This window comes from Daphnia pulex, chromosome 9 (genome assembly GCF_021134715.1).
Source record: "Daphnia pulex isolate KAP4 chromosome 9, ASM2113471v1".
In the NCBI taxonomy this organism is placed as follows: domain Eukaryota; kingdom Metazoa; phylum Arthropoda; class Branchiopoda; order Diplostraca; family Daphniidae; genus Daphnia; species Daphnia pulex.
The window spans coordinates 9,447,246-9,467,665 of record NC_060025.1 but is presented as its reverse complement, the minus strand read 5'-3'; the positions used below and the strand labels follow the sequence as shown (position 1 = coordinate 9,467,665).

The window sequence follows — 20,420 nt, the reverse complement described above, 5'->3', positions numbered from 1 at the left end:
AGAAAAAACAGTTGTTATTAAGTGAAATGCCAATAAAAGTTACATAATACAGATAGAAACAATAGTCAGGTTTTTTGGCTCAAAACTTTACAGGCGCTTAAAATTTTGCTTAAAAATTTAGGAAGCGTAAAAACACATTATTTCAAAATCTAACAAGTGAGCTTTGTTGGTGGAATAGTTATCGTCAGTTTCACTAAAAAATTTCCAGACAATAGCTGCCGATTAATGGTTAAAGAGATTTTAAAGTAACTGAAACTTAACTGTTTTGACAGCTGAAAATTATCGAAAAGCCATCTAGCGTTATAAGAAAGAAACACGTCTTAGTCTAAGTAACACTTCTTTTGCGCGCATGAAGGGCCTGATTTTGGAATCATTACACAATACACAGAGAGTTTAACGCTGATAAACGCAGATTACTATTAGATAATCTACGAAAATAAGTCAATTGTCCGGTACCTGGCCATAATCCGGTGTTGAGTGACTGCAGGTGTGTCACACAGCAACTGAAGTGATCCAACTCGCCAGCGAAGCAAGAAAAGTTCTGTAGCAGGACTACCAGCAGCATAAGAAGCACTGAAGGTCTGAAGCTGTGAAGCTGGATGAGTCTTGAAGATAAGGATGGAGCAGAACGTTGGTGGAAATTCCTCTTCTGTCACCCTTGGCATTGCCTGTCTTTCGATTGAACTCTTACTTGCTCATCCTCACGTGGATTAACTAATTCTGGGGGTGGTATGGTTCGATCTACTCGGGGTGTTGGCGATTCGGCTTCCATCCTCTCTTGTTGTTCAAATCGTTTCATGTCCAAATCAATTTCAACCATTAGCTGTCGATCTCCTGCTAAGATTTCTTGGATCTCATCTTTATAGTCCTTCATTAACTCTCGTAGAAAAAGCATTAAGTTGCCCATCAGTGAGGATTTATTAGCAGCTAGCTTGCGCTTCAAAGCTACAACAATCGGTACAATGTTTTCGATAACATTCCGTTTTACGACCTATCGCCAAATCCAACGAAAAGTGTTGACTTAGTAAATCGAAAAAGACGAAATATCTGAGTACTAACCTGCGCGATAATAGCCTTTTTTGTGGACTGAACGATAGCTTGAGCTATATCTTCATTCTCTACGGGATCGTCATCCGTTGAAGCTGACAGAGAGGCTAGTTTGATGTCGTCGCAGGATAGTACAGCCAGGGCATCTTTCAACACAGCCTCAGTGGAAGCGTTTTTGAGAGACATAACTTCTTCAACAACACCATGGAGCACATCGCGTGTAAGTCGGAATGTAAGCTGAAATCTCGCCTCGTCGTCTAAATTCTGAAGCATAAACTGATAGATCTGAAATCGACGACGGCTATGCTGTTGTCCTGGAATTTACATAAGCAAATTTGGTAAATTATTTCGGAATCTAAAGTGAGCAAAGGAAAAATGTATACAGACCAGCAATGGAAAATAGTTTGTTCTCTCGATCCGTTAAAGCATGTCGGTTGTACGTTGGGTGACCCTTGTAGTCATTAAAATGGAATACACATTCAATGAAGTGTTGCTGGATAATGGTAGGTCGTCTATGGAGTAAACGCTGGGTAACATAAAAAAGAGCCAGGTCCCGTAAACTTTCATCGTCATCGCATGCCAGCTGCAGGATGCGGAAAAAGAATGTGCCCCGGATCTTCAGATAGTCTTCTTGGAGGAGGTGAATCAGTAAGACAAGAGTTTGTTTCCTCACAGCGGGAGTTGGGTCACGTAAACAGGCCGTTACTTGAGGCATAACAGGATCGATGGCTGTCGCGTAACGGATAACCCAATCGCACAAACAGCATACGATATTGTTGCGGACAGCCTCATGTGGCGTCGTCTCGAGTAAACGACCCAAACCAGGAATGAGCTGAGAGAAACGTTTTAGGAGATGAATAAGTCAAGCCACATAAAATGGATCAATTCTAAAAACGTATACCCGCTTAGCCATCTCTTCATGTTGAACGCTGAGTTTACCCAGCGAAATGACAGCGGCTGCTTGTAAACGTGGAGGAAGTTTTCGTTTGGGTTGTGACTGCGGCTGTGATAAAGGAATCGGAGCATCGACTCCACTCTCGTCTGGTTGAAAAGCAGCGTGTTGCAACAGCAAGAAGTGTCGTTTGTTTACTTGTTGCGGACAGTGCAGGCCAACACAGCCTAGAGTGAGAATCCGTCGTGCCAATTGTTCTTCCTCTTCTGGCGAAACATTTTCCTGAAAAAGTTACATTGTAAACATCTTTAGTATTTTTATCCAGTAAAAAATACTAAATGGTGCATACTTGTTTTCTGAGATGGATGCTAAGAAATTCACCGGAACTGGATATAATTTCACCTGCCCATTCAGCAGCTTCTTTGCGTGCTTTGTCTTCATCGGCTACTTGCTGCTGAATACAAAACACGACCATGTCGCAAGCAGTGGTAATCACGTTTGTAGATAATTGCGAATTGGCAACGAAGCGGCTTGAAATTTCACTGGAAGGATAAAATGTTATAAATTAAAAAATGAATATTCTATTGCAGAGAATCTTCATATACCGTATTGTTTGTACATTTTCCTTGCTCATGCTAGGTAGAGTTGCTCCAATCACTTTGTATACTTGCTGTATACAATAAATATTCACCGAATTTGTTGATCCAATGTTTTCTTGCAAATAATCAAGGGCAAATTTCTGTAAACATGTAAAGCAAATGTGTAGGACTGTTTTGGCGTGTTTGTAGAATGATAGACTATATATTTGAATACCTTGACGTTGTTGTCAATGATCGCATGGCGAGCGAAAATTGCGACGAGAGTTAGTGCAGCTCGGGGACGCTGCTCGGAGTTTGAAAGTAGAGTTCGTAAAAGCTGAGCTGGAATTTGTTGTTGACGAGACCACATTTCGACGGCTTTGCTCAAATAGATGTCCAAACCTAGTTCGATGATGACTTCTAAAAGAATCCAACCTTTCTGGCTGTCATTCCCGACCAATGATCGCGATATACATTCAAGTGCTTTCTCTTGCACACGCGTCTCACCATCGATTACCAAGGGTAGTACCGATCGAGCCCATAATTTTTGAACGGCTTCATTTTCTGAGTGTTCGCACAAAAGATCTGTCATCATTTGAGCTGAATTGCGACGAATGAGCATAGCGACGTCACGGCACGCATTTCCAAGGAGTTTAACAAAATCTTGAGTAAGATAGCGTCTATGTCGTCGAGTGACCGAGAGCAGCAATTGCAGGGCATTCTTACGCACATGGACTTTTTCGTCGACGGCACGCTCCTTGAGAAGATTCATAATAACAGATGCTTTAGGCAAAAGCGCAGCAGTAATGTTGATGGGCTCCTCTCCTTGCAAAAGTTCCACAATGTCAGTTTCTTCCTCTAATTCTTCGGCGCCAGTTGTTTGTCTATCTACTTCTTCACTAAAAATTATGTCGAATATTTCAACAACAGAGCGATCGCTCGACTCGATACATTCACCCAGTATGGAAAGTGCTTTGGCTCTAACAGTTGCTGACTGATCGGAGCATTGGCCAAAGATAACAGCAAAAGTGAGCATGTCAATTTGGCCGTTTTGCAATAGAATTGACAGTATTTCCAAAGAAAACAGACGAAGGAAGGCTTGCTCCGTGTGAGCAAGTAATAGGAACCAACGGATAGTCCCTAGAAAATAATAATAACAATAGTTAAAAAACAAAATCAAGTTATTTTCAATATATACAATTTAAAATGATAGAATAATTAAATACCTTGTCGGTGCTCTTCTGGAATAAGTTGGAGCAAATCTAGAGCTGTTTGGGCTGTTTTATGACGATACTCTGCTCTATCGACGACTTCGACACAAACGTGTTTAATAAGTCCATGCAAGAGAGGGTAAATGATCTCTCCGAACTTGGAGATGAAGCTGTTGACTAAATTGAAGCTGATATCTTTTAAGGCCACCAAATTCTTGTTATTTAAGTCTTTTTCACTTGGATCAAGCACCAGGTACGGTAAAATATGTACAAAGACGTGATGGACAGTTTGGACAGCATCACCATGAAGTGGATTGCAGAAGTTGTGTATGATTTCAAGAGCCTTCAAACTCACTGCTCCCCTATCTAGGTTGATAATTGCTGGTAGTATGCATTCAACAGTTTCTTTTAAAATGTTAGGATATCGTTTGAAGGAGAGATGCTGAGCAACCAAAAATAAAGCATCCAAAAACCTTGACATGGCTTTTTCAACAGCAGCTATTTCCTCTGGTCCAATCGGAGCTTCTCCTTCTTCTTCATCTTCAAATTCTGCTTCAGGCTGTGTTTGCTTGTGACCTTTCTTAGCTTGTTGAGATTGAAGTGCACTTTTCTGTGCATATTTTCTAGTCTGCACATATAGTTGGACAAGTTGCAATGCCTTCATATAGAGCATTTGATGAAAGACTCTGAAAGCCATGCTCGCGGGTATGCATATCATTGTGAAATACATTTGGGCAGCTTCAAAACATCTTTGGCGTTCTTCATGGGTGCTGGAAAGTGTTGAACCTCTGTCAATAAAGAAACCAATGAGAGCTAAAAGACTTTGGATATTCACTTTCTTCTCTTGAAACAGAAAACTCCAGAAGCGGGACCCATTGTTTGTAAGGTTGATGTTGACAGCAGCGGAGGTATTTTCTGGCATCAGTGAACCACCTAGTGACTGTCTTGTAGCTGTAGAAACCTCATCACTATCCTCAGATGATCCCTTATTTGATTCTAACCACAGCAAAAAAGCTTTCTGTAAATGAATTAATCGTGAAGTGATATGGCATTCTTCCAGAATTTCATCATAAAGCAGTGGAATGTCTTGAAACTGCAAAAAGTCGTTGTCGATCACTTCCTTTATCCATTCTGTTTCAAGTTTATCCAATTGTAAACAATCCAATTCTGAAGCTACAGTTTGTTGGTAAATTTCAACGTTATCTTCCATTTTTATTACGACTCTACCGAATCAGATTTTCAAAACACAGACGCAGCGTCACCAGGTTTCCTTTATTAAAATTTAAACAAAAAAGTATTCTAGATTAATCATTTTTTATTTTTTAAGTATAACAAAATTAAAAAAAGGACATTGAAATTTAAGGATCAATATCGAAGTTAACCAAAAAATATATTGACGTTTGCTATAATCAGCCCGATAGCAGCCGATGAGTTCAAATCTAATGCATTTGATTAGCCACATCACCAGCATTCACCAAGATTTCACGTTTCATTGAAAATTACCTGCTACCTGGTTAGTGGTAAGTGTTGATTTAATTTATTATTGGTGGTACGACATCACATGTAGACACCTAAGAACAAGTCATGAACGAGTGACGACTAAATCATGAAGTACAGAGTCCAGTCTCAGAGAACAACGGCTGTTGCTCAATTTATTTTTGTGCGGAATGCTTCCGGCCGGAATTTTAAAATTTGGATTGCAATCGACCGGCGGTTTGTATTGTGCTGATTTCAACAAAAAAATAAAATTCGAAACGTTCTCCACCCTAATGTCAAACAAGGTTTAAAACATGAAAACTGTCCCTAAAATGAATTTGAGTATCGACACTGCTCATTCTCATGTTACATTATATACTGCAAAAAAAAGGAAAAAAAGGAAAATGTACTTCAAATTTAGACGCGTTTCGTTTTAAAAAAAATCTTCTATGGACTTTAGTAAGGCCTATTGTTTGAATGATCTTGAAAATGCGACAAAGAATAGTACTGAGGGTAATAAGGCTGCTTATCTCGATTGGATGTAGGTAGACGGGAATCAAATGACTCGGATTTATCTTCTGGGTAGTCCTTATAGTGATGTTGGCTCAAAGAAAGATTTCCCTCCAATGACCCTTCATTCGGAATCGAAAACAAATCACTCAGGGCAAATAAGCTAAATGAAATCTAAAACGGTTACCTTTAGACGAAACTGTATCGGATGCCAATGGGACACTGCCGTTACTGCTCATTCCTAATCCTCGTTGAAAACGGGGCAGGAATTGGCGAGGTGTAAAATTAGATTTGAAACGATGAGCAGCAGGTGCCGCTGATGAGTGTGCTGTCGCCACAAAGTTCGAGGTCAAAGGTAGCGGTGTTTTCAGTTGGCTCGACTCTCCAGAGAATACACTAGTATCCTGTGACCGATTGGACATGGAATCAAACGGTACACGGTAAGAATCCTTCAGCTGCTCAGGGACTGAGATTGCCGATTCGCCGATAACCTCGTCCATGTCGTCGATATGATCCTCGTCAACCTCTGGCTCGTGCTGTCTTTGTGCGTACGATCGTAGTTTCTTAAGCAATTCTTCTTTGGCTCCTGCAATAATACAATCATTCTATAAGTTGAAAGCAAAATCACTCATCGATTAGTTGCTTATAGGCTTACTCAAAGTAGCCGTCACAAATTCAGGATTGTCCTTGACAACTTCCTCAAAGGTATCTGCAAGAGCTGTCTTAAAACCTTGGACATGTTCATTCACACTCAACAGTTCACTGCGGGAAACCTCGTCAGGCAATTGCTTAGGAGAATCTAGCATGATACATGAAACGATTAAAAATTATTTTAAACGAATTTTAGTATTCCCATTTTAAAAAGATTAAATGATTTAAAAAAAAACGTCAAAAATTTTTTTATTTACCTTGAAACGGACTCCAAACGGGGAGATTATCTGAATGCAGTCGACCACGTTTCACGCCAAAGGAGGAACTTTGTTGTTCTAAATAGTCAAAATTTTTCCTTGGCTTTTTGTCAATTGGTTGATGAAGGGATTGTGTATTATTGGAAACCTTTCTTTGGACATAACTGTGTGCAAGTGGAATACCCAAATCTCCCTGTAGAATTAAAGTTAGTAGTTGGAATTATTATTGTGAACATTTAAAAGTTACTGGACGAGATGGATGTTTCAAGTTGAGTAGAGACTGTCTCATAACAGGACCTTCATTTAACCTTTTGGGCGCCTTTACCTCACTCTTTAATGAAACAAAACACAATGTTGAATTTGTTTACAACTTGAACTGTTAAGTGACGAAACTCACCAAAGTTTTAGTTGGTGAATTGGGCTCAAAATGTTTTTGATATTTCGATTGGCTTTTGTTGAAATGTAGAGATCTGTCCACTTTTGTTTCCCGAGGTTTGTTGCTGATCTAAAATGTTTAGGAGATCATTCTAGAACAACCAACTACACAAAGAAATGTTTTATTTATTTTGTAGTACCCTCACAACGCTGTTGTCGGGAGCAGAAGTATGCTGATGATGAGACGATCGACTTGTAGTGCCATGATCTGCAGCAGGTGCAATTTTCCTAAGTCTGTTGTTGCTGTACACATTTTTAGGGGGCTCTCTATTCATTTTTGACATGTGACTATTTTCCAATCACAACATTATTAATACAAATTCAGGAATAAGAATGAAATATTTGGTTATACAGAAGCAGTTCTAAAATGTCTGTCAGCCTATGTGTTTTTGTTCATCCATACACGATCTGGCCGCGTGGTAACTGTTTTACAATTTATCGAGCAGACGACATAACTGAATTTTTTTTTAGCTACGTAATTCTTTTTATGCAGGAAGCACATGGTCAAAATTGGAATATGTAAATTGTTAAGACCACTCGAATATTTAAAAATGTGTTTCTTAAAATTATATATTTTTTTTCAATCTTCATCTGGCACAATGACACCTGATTTTTTAAATAATTTACATTTTCTCCTACAGAATATATTGGTATTGGTATCCACGCGCGTTTTTACCTTCAGTTTGAAAGTCTTCTAATCCGACCCCTCGCTTCGCTCGCGAGTTTCCCTCTAGGTCCGACCTTATCTGAATTTTTTTTTCTACTTAACTTAAATTTTTTTCTTAATAAGTTATCATTAAAATATTTTTATATTCTTATGCCCTATTACGTTTTTATTTCCCTCCCTATTTTTTTCTAGTTTGAACCACCTCCAGAATATAATTTTATTTTTAGCTTGTAATAACAACGACGTAAACTGCAAAACACACATTTGCATTAATAAAATAAAACAATGATTAAAAATTAAAGAATAATACTGTGTCCCGTAATATGAAACAAAAATTGATGCTAGCATATTAAAAACTTTGGGCGCCCTAAAAATCATTTGAATTACCCGAAGGGTTTCTAATCACGTTTTTTTTACTGGTATGGGTTAGTTGTTGATTGTCTCACTAGATGGCCATAACAGCTGTAGCCATCTAGCGCTAAAATTGGTCATTCAAGCAAAAATAAAATAAAATGTCTTCAGTGTTTTAGCAGTCACAATTGCAATAAGCATAACTTGTTGCTTTTTCTAGTCTTTTGCGTCCGAAATATGTATCTTGTTCGTCTTTCCCCTTATACATTCTTAGACATGGACGTAGTTTTTATTCTCTGGCTCTTTTCCCCTATTTGTTATCTTCTAGATGAAAGCCAGAGGAGAAATTATATATAGAATATGATGAGATGTTTTCAAAAAAATTGAATTCAAAAGGTTTTTTCGTTCAGGGTTCGCCATCTCTCATACCGGTCTATTACAGCAGTAGCCAACCCTCGAGTACTACGGCGTACAAGAGTGTCCCACGTCTTACGATGATAATCGATCTGACTTGCCCCAACGAATTTATCTCAAGTTTTTTTTTTTTTTAATATGCTACAGCGCATATAAGTTGTTAGTAGTTGGTGTTAATTAGTAATTTGTAGTTAGTAGTGGTGTCAGTAGTTGGTTTTAGTTAGTAGTTAGTAGTAGTGTTGGTAGTTGGTATTAGTAAGGGTTAGTACATGCATGGTTATATTATACAGGGCGATATGGGGAACAACAATGGGGGACATTATGGCGGAAGTGGGAATCGAACCCGGGACATTTGGATACAACGCTAGATGCTATACCATTACACCATGGTCGCATGTCCTGACCAAACTATTTCCGGAAGTAAATCATATCCTAAAAAAGTATTGGCTGAGAAATTCTAACAATATAACATTTTATCAAAACATCATCTAATGGCTTAATGGTATAATCTTCAACTGAAACGCCGGAGTCCCGGGTTCAAATCCCATCGATGACATCCAATTATTCGGTATCTGCTAAATGTCTGAGATAAAAATAAGAGAATTCGAATAAGTATTCAGCTTAATTTTTAAATCTGGTTGCAGCAGAATAGGTCACCTTCTTTTTAGATTTATTTTTTAATGGAAAAAAAGTTACTTAACATCCCTTCGGTTATCTTGCTAACGCAGCGCAGGTAACTGACAATTTTTTCACCGGTGCCCATATATTCTTGCGTGTTTCGTATTTGATTCCAACGGCACAAAACAGATGACTACCGCACGCGTGAAAGGTTTTTCCAACCACTAACATTGATAAACATAAACGAAAAATACGGAGGGGGATGATTGGTTTGCTTAACTGGGTTTCCCGGTTTTCATACAATGTTACTTAATATCCGCTGGGACCCGATTGATACGGACACGCCTACATCATCTTGCAAACTTGCACATTTAAAGTTTTTTTTTGAAACTCCCGCGCGAAGTTTACTTCCTCTTTTTCAAAACATCGGAGCATAAACCTTTGCATAAAAATATGTATTGCGTAACAGATGCGACTACATTCTTACGTCACACGTAAATGTCTTAAATTCAAAGGCTTTTGCATTTGCCAAAGCACTCAGCGTCAATTATTCGTAGTAGTACATATTTTGATACATCACTCAGGAACACTCTGATTGTCTAAAATTTAAATTATGCTTGGAATATTTCAACGGAAAAGATAATTCCACTCACATTTTTGGTTACGATATGTATAAGACGAAATCAAACCCGCCTGCGGTAATTCCGTATTTTTCTTGGTTGACTTTTCCGTATGACCTTAAAGAACTTTTCAAACAACAACTTAAAGTCAGACTTGAAAGTATACACGGTCGCCAATTTCAATTTTACAACAACACAAGCATTATTATTCAGTTTCTACTGCCACAAAACAATCAATCCGGATATTGGGGAAATGCTATTATGTTTCCGGTTTTGCTCTTTTCTGTTGCTCATCAATTGTCGTGAGCCAGACGGAAGGAAGACAAAGTACCCACTGGAATTCTCTATAGCCAGCACCAACCCATCGCTGCTGGGCGCTCATCTATATTGCCTTTTCTGGCTGGGTTATTAATGAATGCCCAGCAGAGTGACGAGGTATATGGTTACATATTAATAGGTCTAATATCGATTCTTGTGGAAACGCAGCATCTGGCAGCTTTTCTTCATCGGACGGCAATAACCTATACATTTCTGAACCGTCTGATGATATTTGATTCCCCTGTATACATTAACAAATAAAATGCGATTGACAATATATCAGCCAAGTCTGCTGTGGATCGATCGCCATCAAGCGTCTGGTGCCAATAAATTATGCACGTGCCGCATTGATACTGGCCCCAAAAAGGGAAAAATTTAATGAGAAATAAAAAGCACTGAGCGACATTTTTGGGATATTGAAAAAAAGCGACGAGTTCAGACTCAACCACGACGTCGATTGTCTACGCATTCAGATTCGGTTATGGAGGACATATGAAATAATTGGAGGAGCTCGAGCGTGCCAAAGAGAAAAAACAAAGACTGGATTTGCCGCCGATATTATATTATTGCCGGGGAAACAGCACTGAAGCCAATTGCCTTTCTTGGTCGGTAATATGACTTGCCCTAAATCGTTCACGGAACAAAAGGCGGATGGATTCTTTGCCATAAAGAACGGCACGGCACAGATATGAGCGGAATCTTTTGCCACCAGATTGAGCAGCTTGTCAATTATTGGCTACGAGAAAATGCGTTCAATTACAGCCGGGTGCATATTAATGCACTACTCTAAAAGGGCATATAGAAGAACCGTGATGTGGGTGTGAAGAAACAGTTTAAATAATGACAAAATGTCAAAGGTTGCTGATGCACGTTTAAATTTGTTTCAGCAAAGAGAATTTTTCATATCTGATAAGCACTCTTAATACATTAGCCTGCAGCAGCACCCAACGTGATTCCTAGAAATGACAAACTTCTTATATCAGTAGGCAACTAATATACCTGCGAGTAGGCCGAAAATCTTTAGACTTTGATTCAATTCTTTAAAGACTTGGGTCTCGACTGTATTTTTCAATTCAGCCAAATGTATGGCGAAGCCTTTCAACATGGTGGGCCATCAACTCTTGCACAATGGGAAAGTCAAGTTGTTATTTTTTTCAATGTTTCAGAGTCATAAACTATTAAGTAACAAGTTATCCAATTCAATGGGTGCGTCAAGTGTAGAAAAAGGGGTAATAAGGCTAGACATTTTCTCGCAAAATAGCTTTCAGGACTATAGGTTTTATTCAATAATATTCAAAAGCTAATGAGCTCGAATTTGGCGACCGACTTTGTGATCGTCACTTGATTTATGAGCGGCTTTTATTATTATACACCCTATATACAATAACGCGGTTATTAACTGTCGAAATTTTCGAGATTTATGACGATCCCAACAGAATTTCGACTTATTAAAAAGACATCAAAAGATATTTTAAGTTTGGAACCCAATGGCTTCGAAGGCTTTGATGTCGATAACGTCGAAGATGTGGGAGTTGGTAGTATAAAACTAGAAATATCCGCGTGTTGAGATCACAAGGCCAATACTAAAAAAGGATCAACGAGTGGAACAAGTTCTATACCTATAGATATAGCTGAGCCACGGAAGTTGCTGCCGACTCTTTTGATCTCGCATCTTGCTGCGCTGCCCTTTATAATGGCTGATGCTCTTTCTGGTTCACCAGACTTAAATAATGTGTTGATTTTCTCCTTCTTTAAGGTCGCGAGGCAACGCGGCTGTCTTTTGGCTCGCTTCGTTTGCTGTGAAGGATTAAAGTTTTAATCTGCCCGTCTTTTTACACCGTTCTTATACATCACCATTCATTATGAAAGAAATAAGTAGTATAGGCAGAGCTCGAGAGTGGTTGGGTGGCTTTTACGGCGTTTAGACTGGAATCAAAGTCGCACGACGATTCTTCGAATCACAGCGTATGAAATACAAGATAAATAAAAACCCACCAGGGGGAAACAAGAAATCCAGCCATGGCGAAGGAAAACCAATTAGGGTAATGTGGCACTGCAAGCGAAACGGAAAAAAGCAAATTGACTGAATTTTTTTAGATTAACACGCCCCCGTTTTCTCTCACTATCAGACATCAGCTACTCATCCCCGTTACTCATCTAACGCATCATATTATTAATGTGCGCATTACATGTCTCAGCAAACTGATCCATTGTGCTGGTCTGACAGTTGGGAAAATTTTACTGGGAAATCTCGGATCCCGGATACTTGGAAGAAATGATTTTCACTCAAGTCAAGATCAACAGTAAATCGACTAGATGAACGAAAAATTATTATTATTTTTTTTTTTTAAATCTACCCCAGTTAACATTTGATTAAATAAGATTTAGTCATTTAAAATACAATTTTTTCTTTTAAAAGGCCATCTATTTCGGTTCTATTGATGGACATGTCTGTATGTTTCTACGTAAGCATTTAAATGCAACAGGTACATAATTTCCGCTATTTTCTTCTTTACTTATAGGCAACAGTCGCTAAGAAATTACATAGATACTAAAAAAAAATACTCGACAGAGTACCGCACAATCCAGGTCGGTTAGTACATCTTAGTTTCTTGAGCTTGTGTGTGTACAGGGTTTCCCTGGAAGCATAAACCTGTTGATTATACACGAAATATCAAGTTTGGTACGAAAGAGTCTTATCAGTCTGTGCTACATCTTAAATGGCTCGGCTCACAAAAAGCCATCTCGTGACAACTGTGTCACAAACTTGATCATGCGGAGTGGGGATAAGCGAGAGAACAAGTAGCAAACAACAAAACTTAGCGAGTGTCAAGGAGCCATCAAATCCCTCCTGAACCACAAGAAAAAAACGGCCTGGCGGATGAGAAGTTGCTATAGTTATTATACAGACGACCGAATCAAAGGATCCCATTACGTAACAAGTTTCAAATCAGGCAACCGTCGTAATAAGTCGCCATCACCATCTCTAAAGGTTTACATGTCTAGTGCTTTGAAGTCAAAGTCTTTTAAATTTCCCCTCTGCAAGAAATAAAGGACCTGTAATAAGTTTGAATAAGAAGATCACAACTTGAAGGGACGGGCTGTTCTTGAACATATAAAGTCTGAGGCACTCGGTTCCACTTTCGTATTCCTCTGGCATCTAATCTAGGAGTTTACATAAGTGTGTACCTTGTATTGGAGAGAATAACACTACAAACGGCTTCCCTTGTCCCTATTCTTTCTCCCAGTCAAGCCTTTCTTTATTTCCGATCTTGAAATGGGTTCAATCTTCGTTCGACATGGAAAACAAGTCATTTAAATTATTATTCTCTTATGCGATAATAACGAAGGGGAAAAAGTTTGAAACAGTGATCAAAAACTTGCTTTGACTTTGTCGTCTAGAAAAAAGATGACTCTAGCGGAATAATAAATAATTCACTAAATAAAAGTGAATGATGGATGATCATGTATAGGTATCCCGATTACTAAGACGGACATATATAAACTCACTTCTCTTGCTCGACAAACACTCCATTTCGACTGAAATAGAAGATAGGAAATCGCTTGACATGCACAGACAGAAAATCAACTTGGAATTACAGCGTAAATGAGAGCAAATTTGTTACTTTCAGCGACTTGATTTCACTTTCAGTTCATGGAAAATGGAACTTGACGAACTCGCACATGAACTTCATAAAGAAACGTTTCTTGTTTACTTCCGTCATCTCATTTATTTTCAAATGAATTTAACCATCCGAGCGTACTTCATTTTTAAGCGGTAATGCAATACACATATCTCTTTTTCTCTTCATTTTCAAAGCCCGCGTAAATATTGATTTTCGCAGATGCTGTACATGCCCTTATCTTTTGCAATCTGCAGTGTTTGAATTTTAAATTGGGACAATCAGCACGTTTTGCGGGAATCATAAATATTGTACGTGCTGGGCATGAATTTTTTAGGGAAATCAAACAAATCATTCACGTAACAAAACTACAACATCCAATACTACTTGAGCCAGCAGCATCAAAATTCAAAGACGCAACATGTTCATTTGATTTACAATCATACATATAACTCGATTTTGGCTATAGTTAATTTTCGAATTGCCTTGTGAAAGTGTTTGGAATTTCTAGTGAATCCACTTTGGCCTAAAATATAATTATACCTACACGTGTCAAAAGTCAACCGAAAAAAAAGTCTGATTGCCTTCGTATACCGAAAGTTACGATTGGCATTTCAATGTTCGTTCATTCCACACGAGGATATGAACTAGTTAAAAGTTCAAAACATTTTGAAATTGATTGTTTACCTACAGACAAAGTTGCGAGGCACAAAAACAGGACCTGATCTGCAGTCGTTCTACAAAATGAGTTTGGTTTTTTCAATAATTTCAATTTTAAGTTTACATTGATTATTTAATGAACCCTAACTGCTAACTGAGTAGACAAAATAAAAGAGGGAAAAGTTCCAGTCAAGGGCCTATAGCTCAGGAATAATCGTACTCCGCACAATGTTAACGATTTATAATGTCAACGCCACCAAACAGTTAAAAAAAAGAAAGAATAGACATAAATTTGTCCTACCTTTAAGCCTGGGAAATCCACAGCCAGGCATCCATCTACAAGTGCTTCCATCCATCCGGTGAAAAAGTTAAATCCACACGTCAGAATAGTGAGAAAAGGGGGTCCTCGTGAATACACCCACACTCACATGGGTGTACACAAGGACATTCAAAGAAAGGGGGAATAAGAAGAGATCCGTCACTCGGCTGGTAGTTTTTGCCCATCAAAGAAGATGTTGGTAATCTAAATCAAAATAAAGAAGTTGATTACAAAAATTAATGACATTATATAACAAGCAGGACACAGGTTTAAAAAAAGTAACAAAATTGAATTACCCAAGTGATGATGTTCAGATTGCTGCTGATGATCCATCACAAGCAAAACTTGCAAATAATCTTGTGGTTATGAGGGGTGTAAAATCTGCACAAACGAAAAGGTTACATAATGGAAACCAACATGCATCGGCAGGGGGCATACAGCATACATGCTAGTTGTATGCAGTTGAATGCTAGTCATAAACTAATAGTTACAAATTTGGAACAGGGTTTCTATTTCTGCTCCCATTATCATTCGATTCACAATCTGAGCATTAATTTACCTGCCAAACAGCATGGAGTGTGCATGAATCGATTCCACCCCTCTTAGTCTGTGATTCCATCAAGAGTTGACATAAAGAGACCACATGTTTGTAATGTTACTTGTTTTATTTCGTGCACACAGGTTTCCAAAAAAGTGATCGTTTCGTTGGTTCCGTTTCATTTTTAACCTTTATAAAACTGATAAAACTACGTCTCTTTTTCCTGTGCTTTTTTCTTGTCAACGAAAGTTAAGCAGACGACACTTTTCTTCCAATCTAAGATATCGATTATCGATAGAAATGATAAAAATCGACCCCTCTCGTAATTAAAACAAACAAACAAACAAACCAATCAATAAACGATTAAAAAAGTTTTCTCACCCCTGCTCGACGTCGTGACTGAACCGATCGGGATTATTTTATTATAAATCGTTCGGCGACTCGGCAAATTATTACACCAACGACAGTCAAGATAAAAAACCAATAAAAGTAAGAATTTGCACGATTATCACTAACTACGCCAAAATCAAACTATTGTGTAACTTTGAACCACATTTTCTTGGATCTTGATTGCAATTAAAATTTTATTCTTTCCGTGGGTGGGGTAAATGAGCTCCCGCGGGTGCGTAGGTGGCAGAGAATTCGCAATGACGTCATTTGCTGGATTTTTCGCCAGTTTGAGTGGGTGTAGGGAAATAAGGTTGCATAGCTAATATTATGTCAAAACTCACTTTATCAATCCCTCCAACTTTCGTGGAAAAACAACAGCAAAAAAAAAAAAAACAAATAAAATTGAAAATTGATTCTGACTCCAGGAATGAATTAATTGATGTAAAATGTAATCCTACTTATATAATAAATACATTCAATTAGACTCGGAGGCTTCTTGGATAGTATTTTATTTGCAAATGTCGGAATCGTGCTTCTATAGTCATTTGCTTATTTGTACACACACACATACCTACACTGTCGCTATAGGACAATTTTTAATGAATGTCCTGATTGTTTGAACAGCAACAGTTCTCTGAATTATACCTGTGTGTCCGTGCGTTCGTGCTGGTTGACAAAACGAGAGTATCTCTAGCAACTTTCCGTTAAAACTCAAAATATTCAAACAGGTCGAAGGGATCGAAATTAATTAAAAACAAAGTGAATTCATGTCGAGTTATTAGTGTTTTGAGAAAATGTAAAAATAGCTGAAATAGTTGCGCCCAGCTGATGTGTTCGTTACAGAATGCAGTATATAGCAAACGAAAACATTTGCGCAATCTCTCGGAATGTATATACACGCGTATACACAACGAGCGGCAGTTCAGCATTTTTCTCGGAGAGAGTCCAGGAGTACCAGGACAACATTTATAACAACAACAACAACATCTGCTGGAAATAACAAAACGCCCAACATCGCTCGGGCGCGTGGGGGAACCTATGTGTGAGCGATTAATACGTTTATCGAATGTGTTTTGATAGCGCGGTTTCATTAATTAAGTCCAGCTAGTTCTGGCGAAACGAGAAATTACGACACGCGTGCTGTCAAACGACCAAAACTATCTTTCTGATGGTGGTTCTAATCAAAGAGAAACTTTGTGCTGTTAATATCATAGATCTTGTTATTTCTATCAATAAAAGAAATGTGTTATTAGCCATGTCCTCTGCTGGCGGTCTTGCCTATTTCAGCAGAAAAACACAACTTCAGCTATAACATGAAAACAGCAGCCGAGAGAGAAGATGTTGGCTTGTTTTTTCTTTCTTAGATGCTGCGAAAGAGATAAAAGAAAACGTGCGTGGCGGATAAGATGGCGACGACGAGCTTCAATATACTAGATTGTTACGGTACAGACTTGTTATATTCCGTTTGCTTGTTATTTCAAGCCTTTTCCCCAGGATAAGGAGCCGGAAACGAGCGAGGCCACGCCTATTTAGTTGTTGATTGCTGCTGCTAGAAGGCCAACGACGTGACGGCTCATGTATATAATCTACACATACAGCTATAGTACACTAATACTATATTGACTTTTATGTATATTAGTTGATACTATACGACATTTATAATGAGTTGCGGACAACAGAAAATGGTTGTTTCTTCTTTTTCTAGAAATGTTTGATGGGCGAATCATAATATGTTTTTATGGCCTTGTATAGTACATTCCAGTTGGAATAGGACTAATGAGGGATTATCGGGCTATAATGTTATTAGTTTGGCATGCCAATTTAATGGCGTATATACTGCTGGGCAATTTCGACTCTCTTTTCTTTTGGCGTGCGCTTGTTGATGAACCCAATGGGATCGACGGAAGAGGCCAAGAGTATTATTACAAATAAATAAATAGTAGGACCTTTTTTTCTTCTTTCTTTACATTGCCACCGCGCTCCATCCCGGTGGTGGTGGACGTCGACTGCTGTCGAGCGTGAAGCGCAAACGAGCGACGTCTCATTTTCTTTTTTCGACCCCCTCGCGGGAGTTGATGCCGGACAGTACACGCGTGTCTATTGTTTTATTTTTAACGAGCTCCGCTCCGTATATGTCTCGTCCTCCTCATTGTTTGGCTGCTGCTGTCGAGTTATTTGTCTCCTCAACAATGTCCACCTCAATTCCCCAATTTGAAACGCGCGCCATAAAAATGCAACTCCCGCGTGAGACTCTCGACGTCGACGACGAGGTGCAATAATCAAGAGACGCCTGATCAAGTTGTTTTCCAGACAATGATGTAACGAAATGGTTAAATGGCTAAAATGTTAGCCAAAATGGTGTTCAGTCACTCTGCATCTTCTAATAGCTTATAAGTAGGCCTATAGCATCAGTTGATGATTTGCCTTATTCCAGTCTGATGATGATTCAACCTAATGACACTTTCTGCTGATTATGACTACGCATGTCTCTTTGCTCATCTGTGCTGATGTGAAGACTCTTGGCGAACTAGTACGAGTTTGAATGACAAAGACGCGGAATTAATAACTTGCTGTCGCCGGAAGAAAAGCAGCCAACTTGTGGGTTCACAAGGAACAGCATTGCATGCTAGTAGGTAACCTATAGAGATGAGTAGACATAGTCTATAGAGGATGAGGGTGATTATTAGGATGGGATTACACGCGCCAAGACTTAATTAGATTTCAGCAAGTCCCAACGGACTCTATAAACTAGATCTGTTTTCATTCCTTATATAGTTGTCCAAATTTTTCACCAGCCATCCGCAACACACATGTCAGCTTAAACTTCAGTTTGAATAATTAAATCTATATTCGGCGCTTTTATATTTGTTTTAGAAAAATGGCAAAGCCTAATAAATATACTTTGCCAGCATTTTCTTTTTTTTAAATAATAAGAGCCTCTTAATGAAAACCACAATTAATTGAAAATTAAACAACAAAATAATATGCTTATAATGAAAATTTGCTGTTGGAGAACTGACGAATATCGCGGTGGGTCCCAAATGAAAACTAATTGGAAAGGTTCAAGCTGCTGATGGATATTATCAAGGCCCTAATCACGTCAACGTCCTTATATTTCGTATATCAATTAATTGTATTTATGAAATTGTTAATTGACTCGCGGCGCATGTATAATATAATGTGTTCTCTGTCGTATTACCTTGATAGGGCATAGTACATTCTTTATAGGACTAGTAACTATATATCGCAAGTCGGTTAGACATTATCCGTCTGACGTCATTTCTGCTATTAGAAGCCATAGTGTGGCTGGCCGGCCGCTATATAATTTAGACGCGGACGTGTCGTGAGCGGATATGACATCTTCACACGAGTATAGATACGATGCTGACGCGCATTCCAACCATCAACCGCTGCAGCAAATAGAATACGGTTGATGGCATCCATCATATCACGTCCTACAGGTCCTCATCATGCCAGACGTTTATGTTGTACGTATACACATCAGATGGGTCGTCCGCTGATTGGGCTGTCACTTTGGACTATATGTGTGTCGTGTTGCCATGGCGACTGATTTCAGCTGCTGACATGGGTGCTGCACTGGAAGACGCAGTCGGCCAAGATTGTACGAGCTGTATTGGAAGAACGTTGATACACACGGTCGACTCTCTAATAGTTTGGTGATGTGTTTTAATCGAGTGGCGTCTGCTATATGAATGTCGAGAGTGCATCCACCGACGAGGAAGAATCTGCGCTAGATGATATGCTGTTACATAATGCACACCCATCAGCATGTAAAGCGGAAATGTATACGATACGTCAAGTAATACACGACCGCGCCCTTATTCATCCTCTCCTAATTCAATTTCCATTTCACTCTGCTGGCTCTGTGCATTTATCGAGAAATTGGATTGAACGTATATATACAGGCAAAGTAGCTTATAAAGTCTATTTCAATCTGCACACTTGAATGACGTATATACCTGTGTGTGTCTATTTCGATTTCATTTTTTTTCCAGCCAGCGCTATACAAAAAAAGCATTTGAATTTGTGTCGCACTTTGATTCGGTCCAACCGCGGCGGCTGTTTCTTTCAACCCCCAACATCCACTATATAGATTCCAATTTCTTTATTATATGTATAGATAGACACATCTCGACGGTGGCATGTCAGCAGGCCAACAACAACCTATAGCAGCAAAGAGCGTATATATACCGAAGCTATATATACTACAGATTTTTCTTTTAGTTTATTTCGCTTTGATATTGCGTGCTGTACAGCAGCTCTCTGGTCTATCAGATTTCTTGTTGCATTTCCCAACTGTGGGAGATCTTGTGCGATGGCTACACACCGTCAACAGCAGCAGCAGAGTAGCCTATGTACTAATACTTTTTCTTTTATGGGTCTCGACGACCTTTTTCCTTTTCAAAGCGACGACAATCTTTCTCTCTATACTGTGCCTATTCAAAAGGGGCGACAGCATCACTGATTCATTTCCAGTCCATTGCTGCTGCGTCAGCCGACGCTCTAATGGAATAGAATGGACGAGAGGAAAGAAAGAATATTATTATTATTATGTTGCTGCTGCGGTTGTATATAGGTCGCTGCGCTGGGTCCAATTCAATTCCCGATAAATTCCCCATACATAAACTGATTTGGCGTGTCCGCGGTGAAAGAGAGGACGACTATCTATTCTATATAAGTAAGATGAAAAACCATCATTTTCAGTTTCAGCTGGACATGCCATCAGATTGATTCGATTCCATTCGCATTGTCGTGTCCTGATCGACCCCATCACCAACCATGTCATATACTATAGGCGTCTAATATTATTTTGGGAAACGAATC

At 38.9% G+C, this 20,420-nt stretch overlaps 2 protein-coding genes and 1 long non-coding RNA gene across 4 annotated transcripts; all 3 read right to left on the bottom strand.

The window, feature by feature from the left end:
- Positions 1–432: 432 nt before the first annotated feature.
- Positions 433–5,239, bottom strand: LOC124203031 (condensin-2 complex subunit D3-like). Its single transcript, XM_046599602.1, has 8 exons — positions 3,744–5,239; positions 2,753–3,657; positions 2,545–2,678; positions 2,289–2,481; positions 1,949–2,221; positions 1,435–1,879; positions 1,060–1,361; positions 433–991 (listed from the first exon to the last, which is right to left on the bottom strand). Exons 1-8 carry the CDS (start codon positions 4,936–4,938, stop codon positions 653–655), a joined length of 3,786 nt encoding a protein of 1,261 aa, XP_046455558.1. The 5' UTR covers positions 4,939–5,239; the 3' UTR covers positions 433–652.
- A 186-nt stretch (positions 5,240–5,425) lies between these two features.
- On the bottom strand, positions 5,426–7,545 carry LOC124203032. 2 transcript variants are annotated; one of them, XM_046599604.1, is made up of 8 exons: positions 7,410–7,545; positions 7,198–7,345; positions 7,020–7,127; positions 6,870–6,953; positions 6,623–6,815; positions 6,370–6,513; positions 5,902–6,300; positions 5,426–5,836 (listed from the first exon to the last, which is right to left on the bottom strand). In XM_046599604.1, the coding sequence occupies exons 2-8, from the start codon at positions 7,339–7,341 to the stop codon at positions 5,661–5,663; spliced, it is 1,248 nt and encodes a 415-aa protein (XP_046455560.1). In that variant the 5' UTR covers positions 7,342–7,345; positions 7,410–7,545; the 3' UTR covers positions 5,426–5,660. The 2 variants fall into 2 exon arrangements, with proteins under 2 accessions (XP_046455560.1, XP_046455561.1); XM_046599605.1 differs by having other exon boundaries at positions 7,198–7,501.
- A 3,934-nt stretch (positions 7,546–11,479) lies between these two features.
- On the bottom strand, positions 11,480–15,447 carry LOC124203030. Its single transcript, XR_006878400.1, has 3 exons — positions 15,207–15,447; positions 14,944–15,028; positions 11,480–14,851 (listed from the first exon to the last, which is right to left on the bottom strand). It is a non-coding gene; the product is annotated as an uncharacterized LOC124203030 (long non-coding RNA).
- Between the last annotated feature and the right edge of the window lie 4,973 nt (positions 15,448–20,420).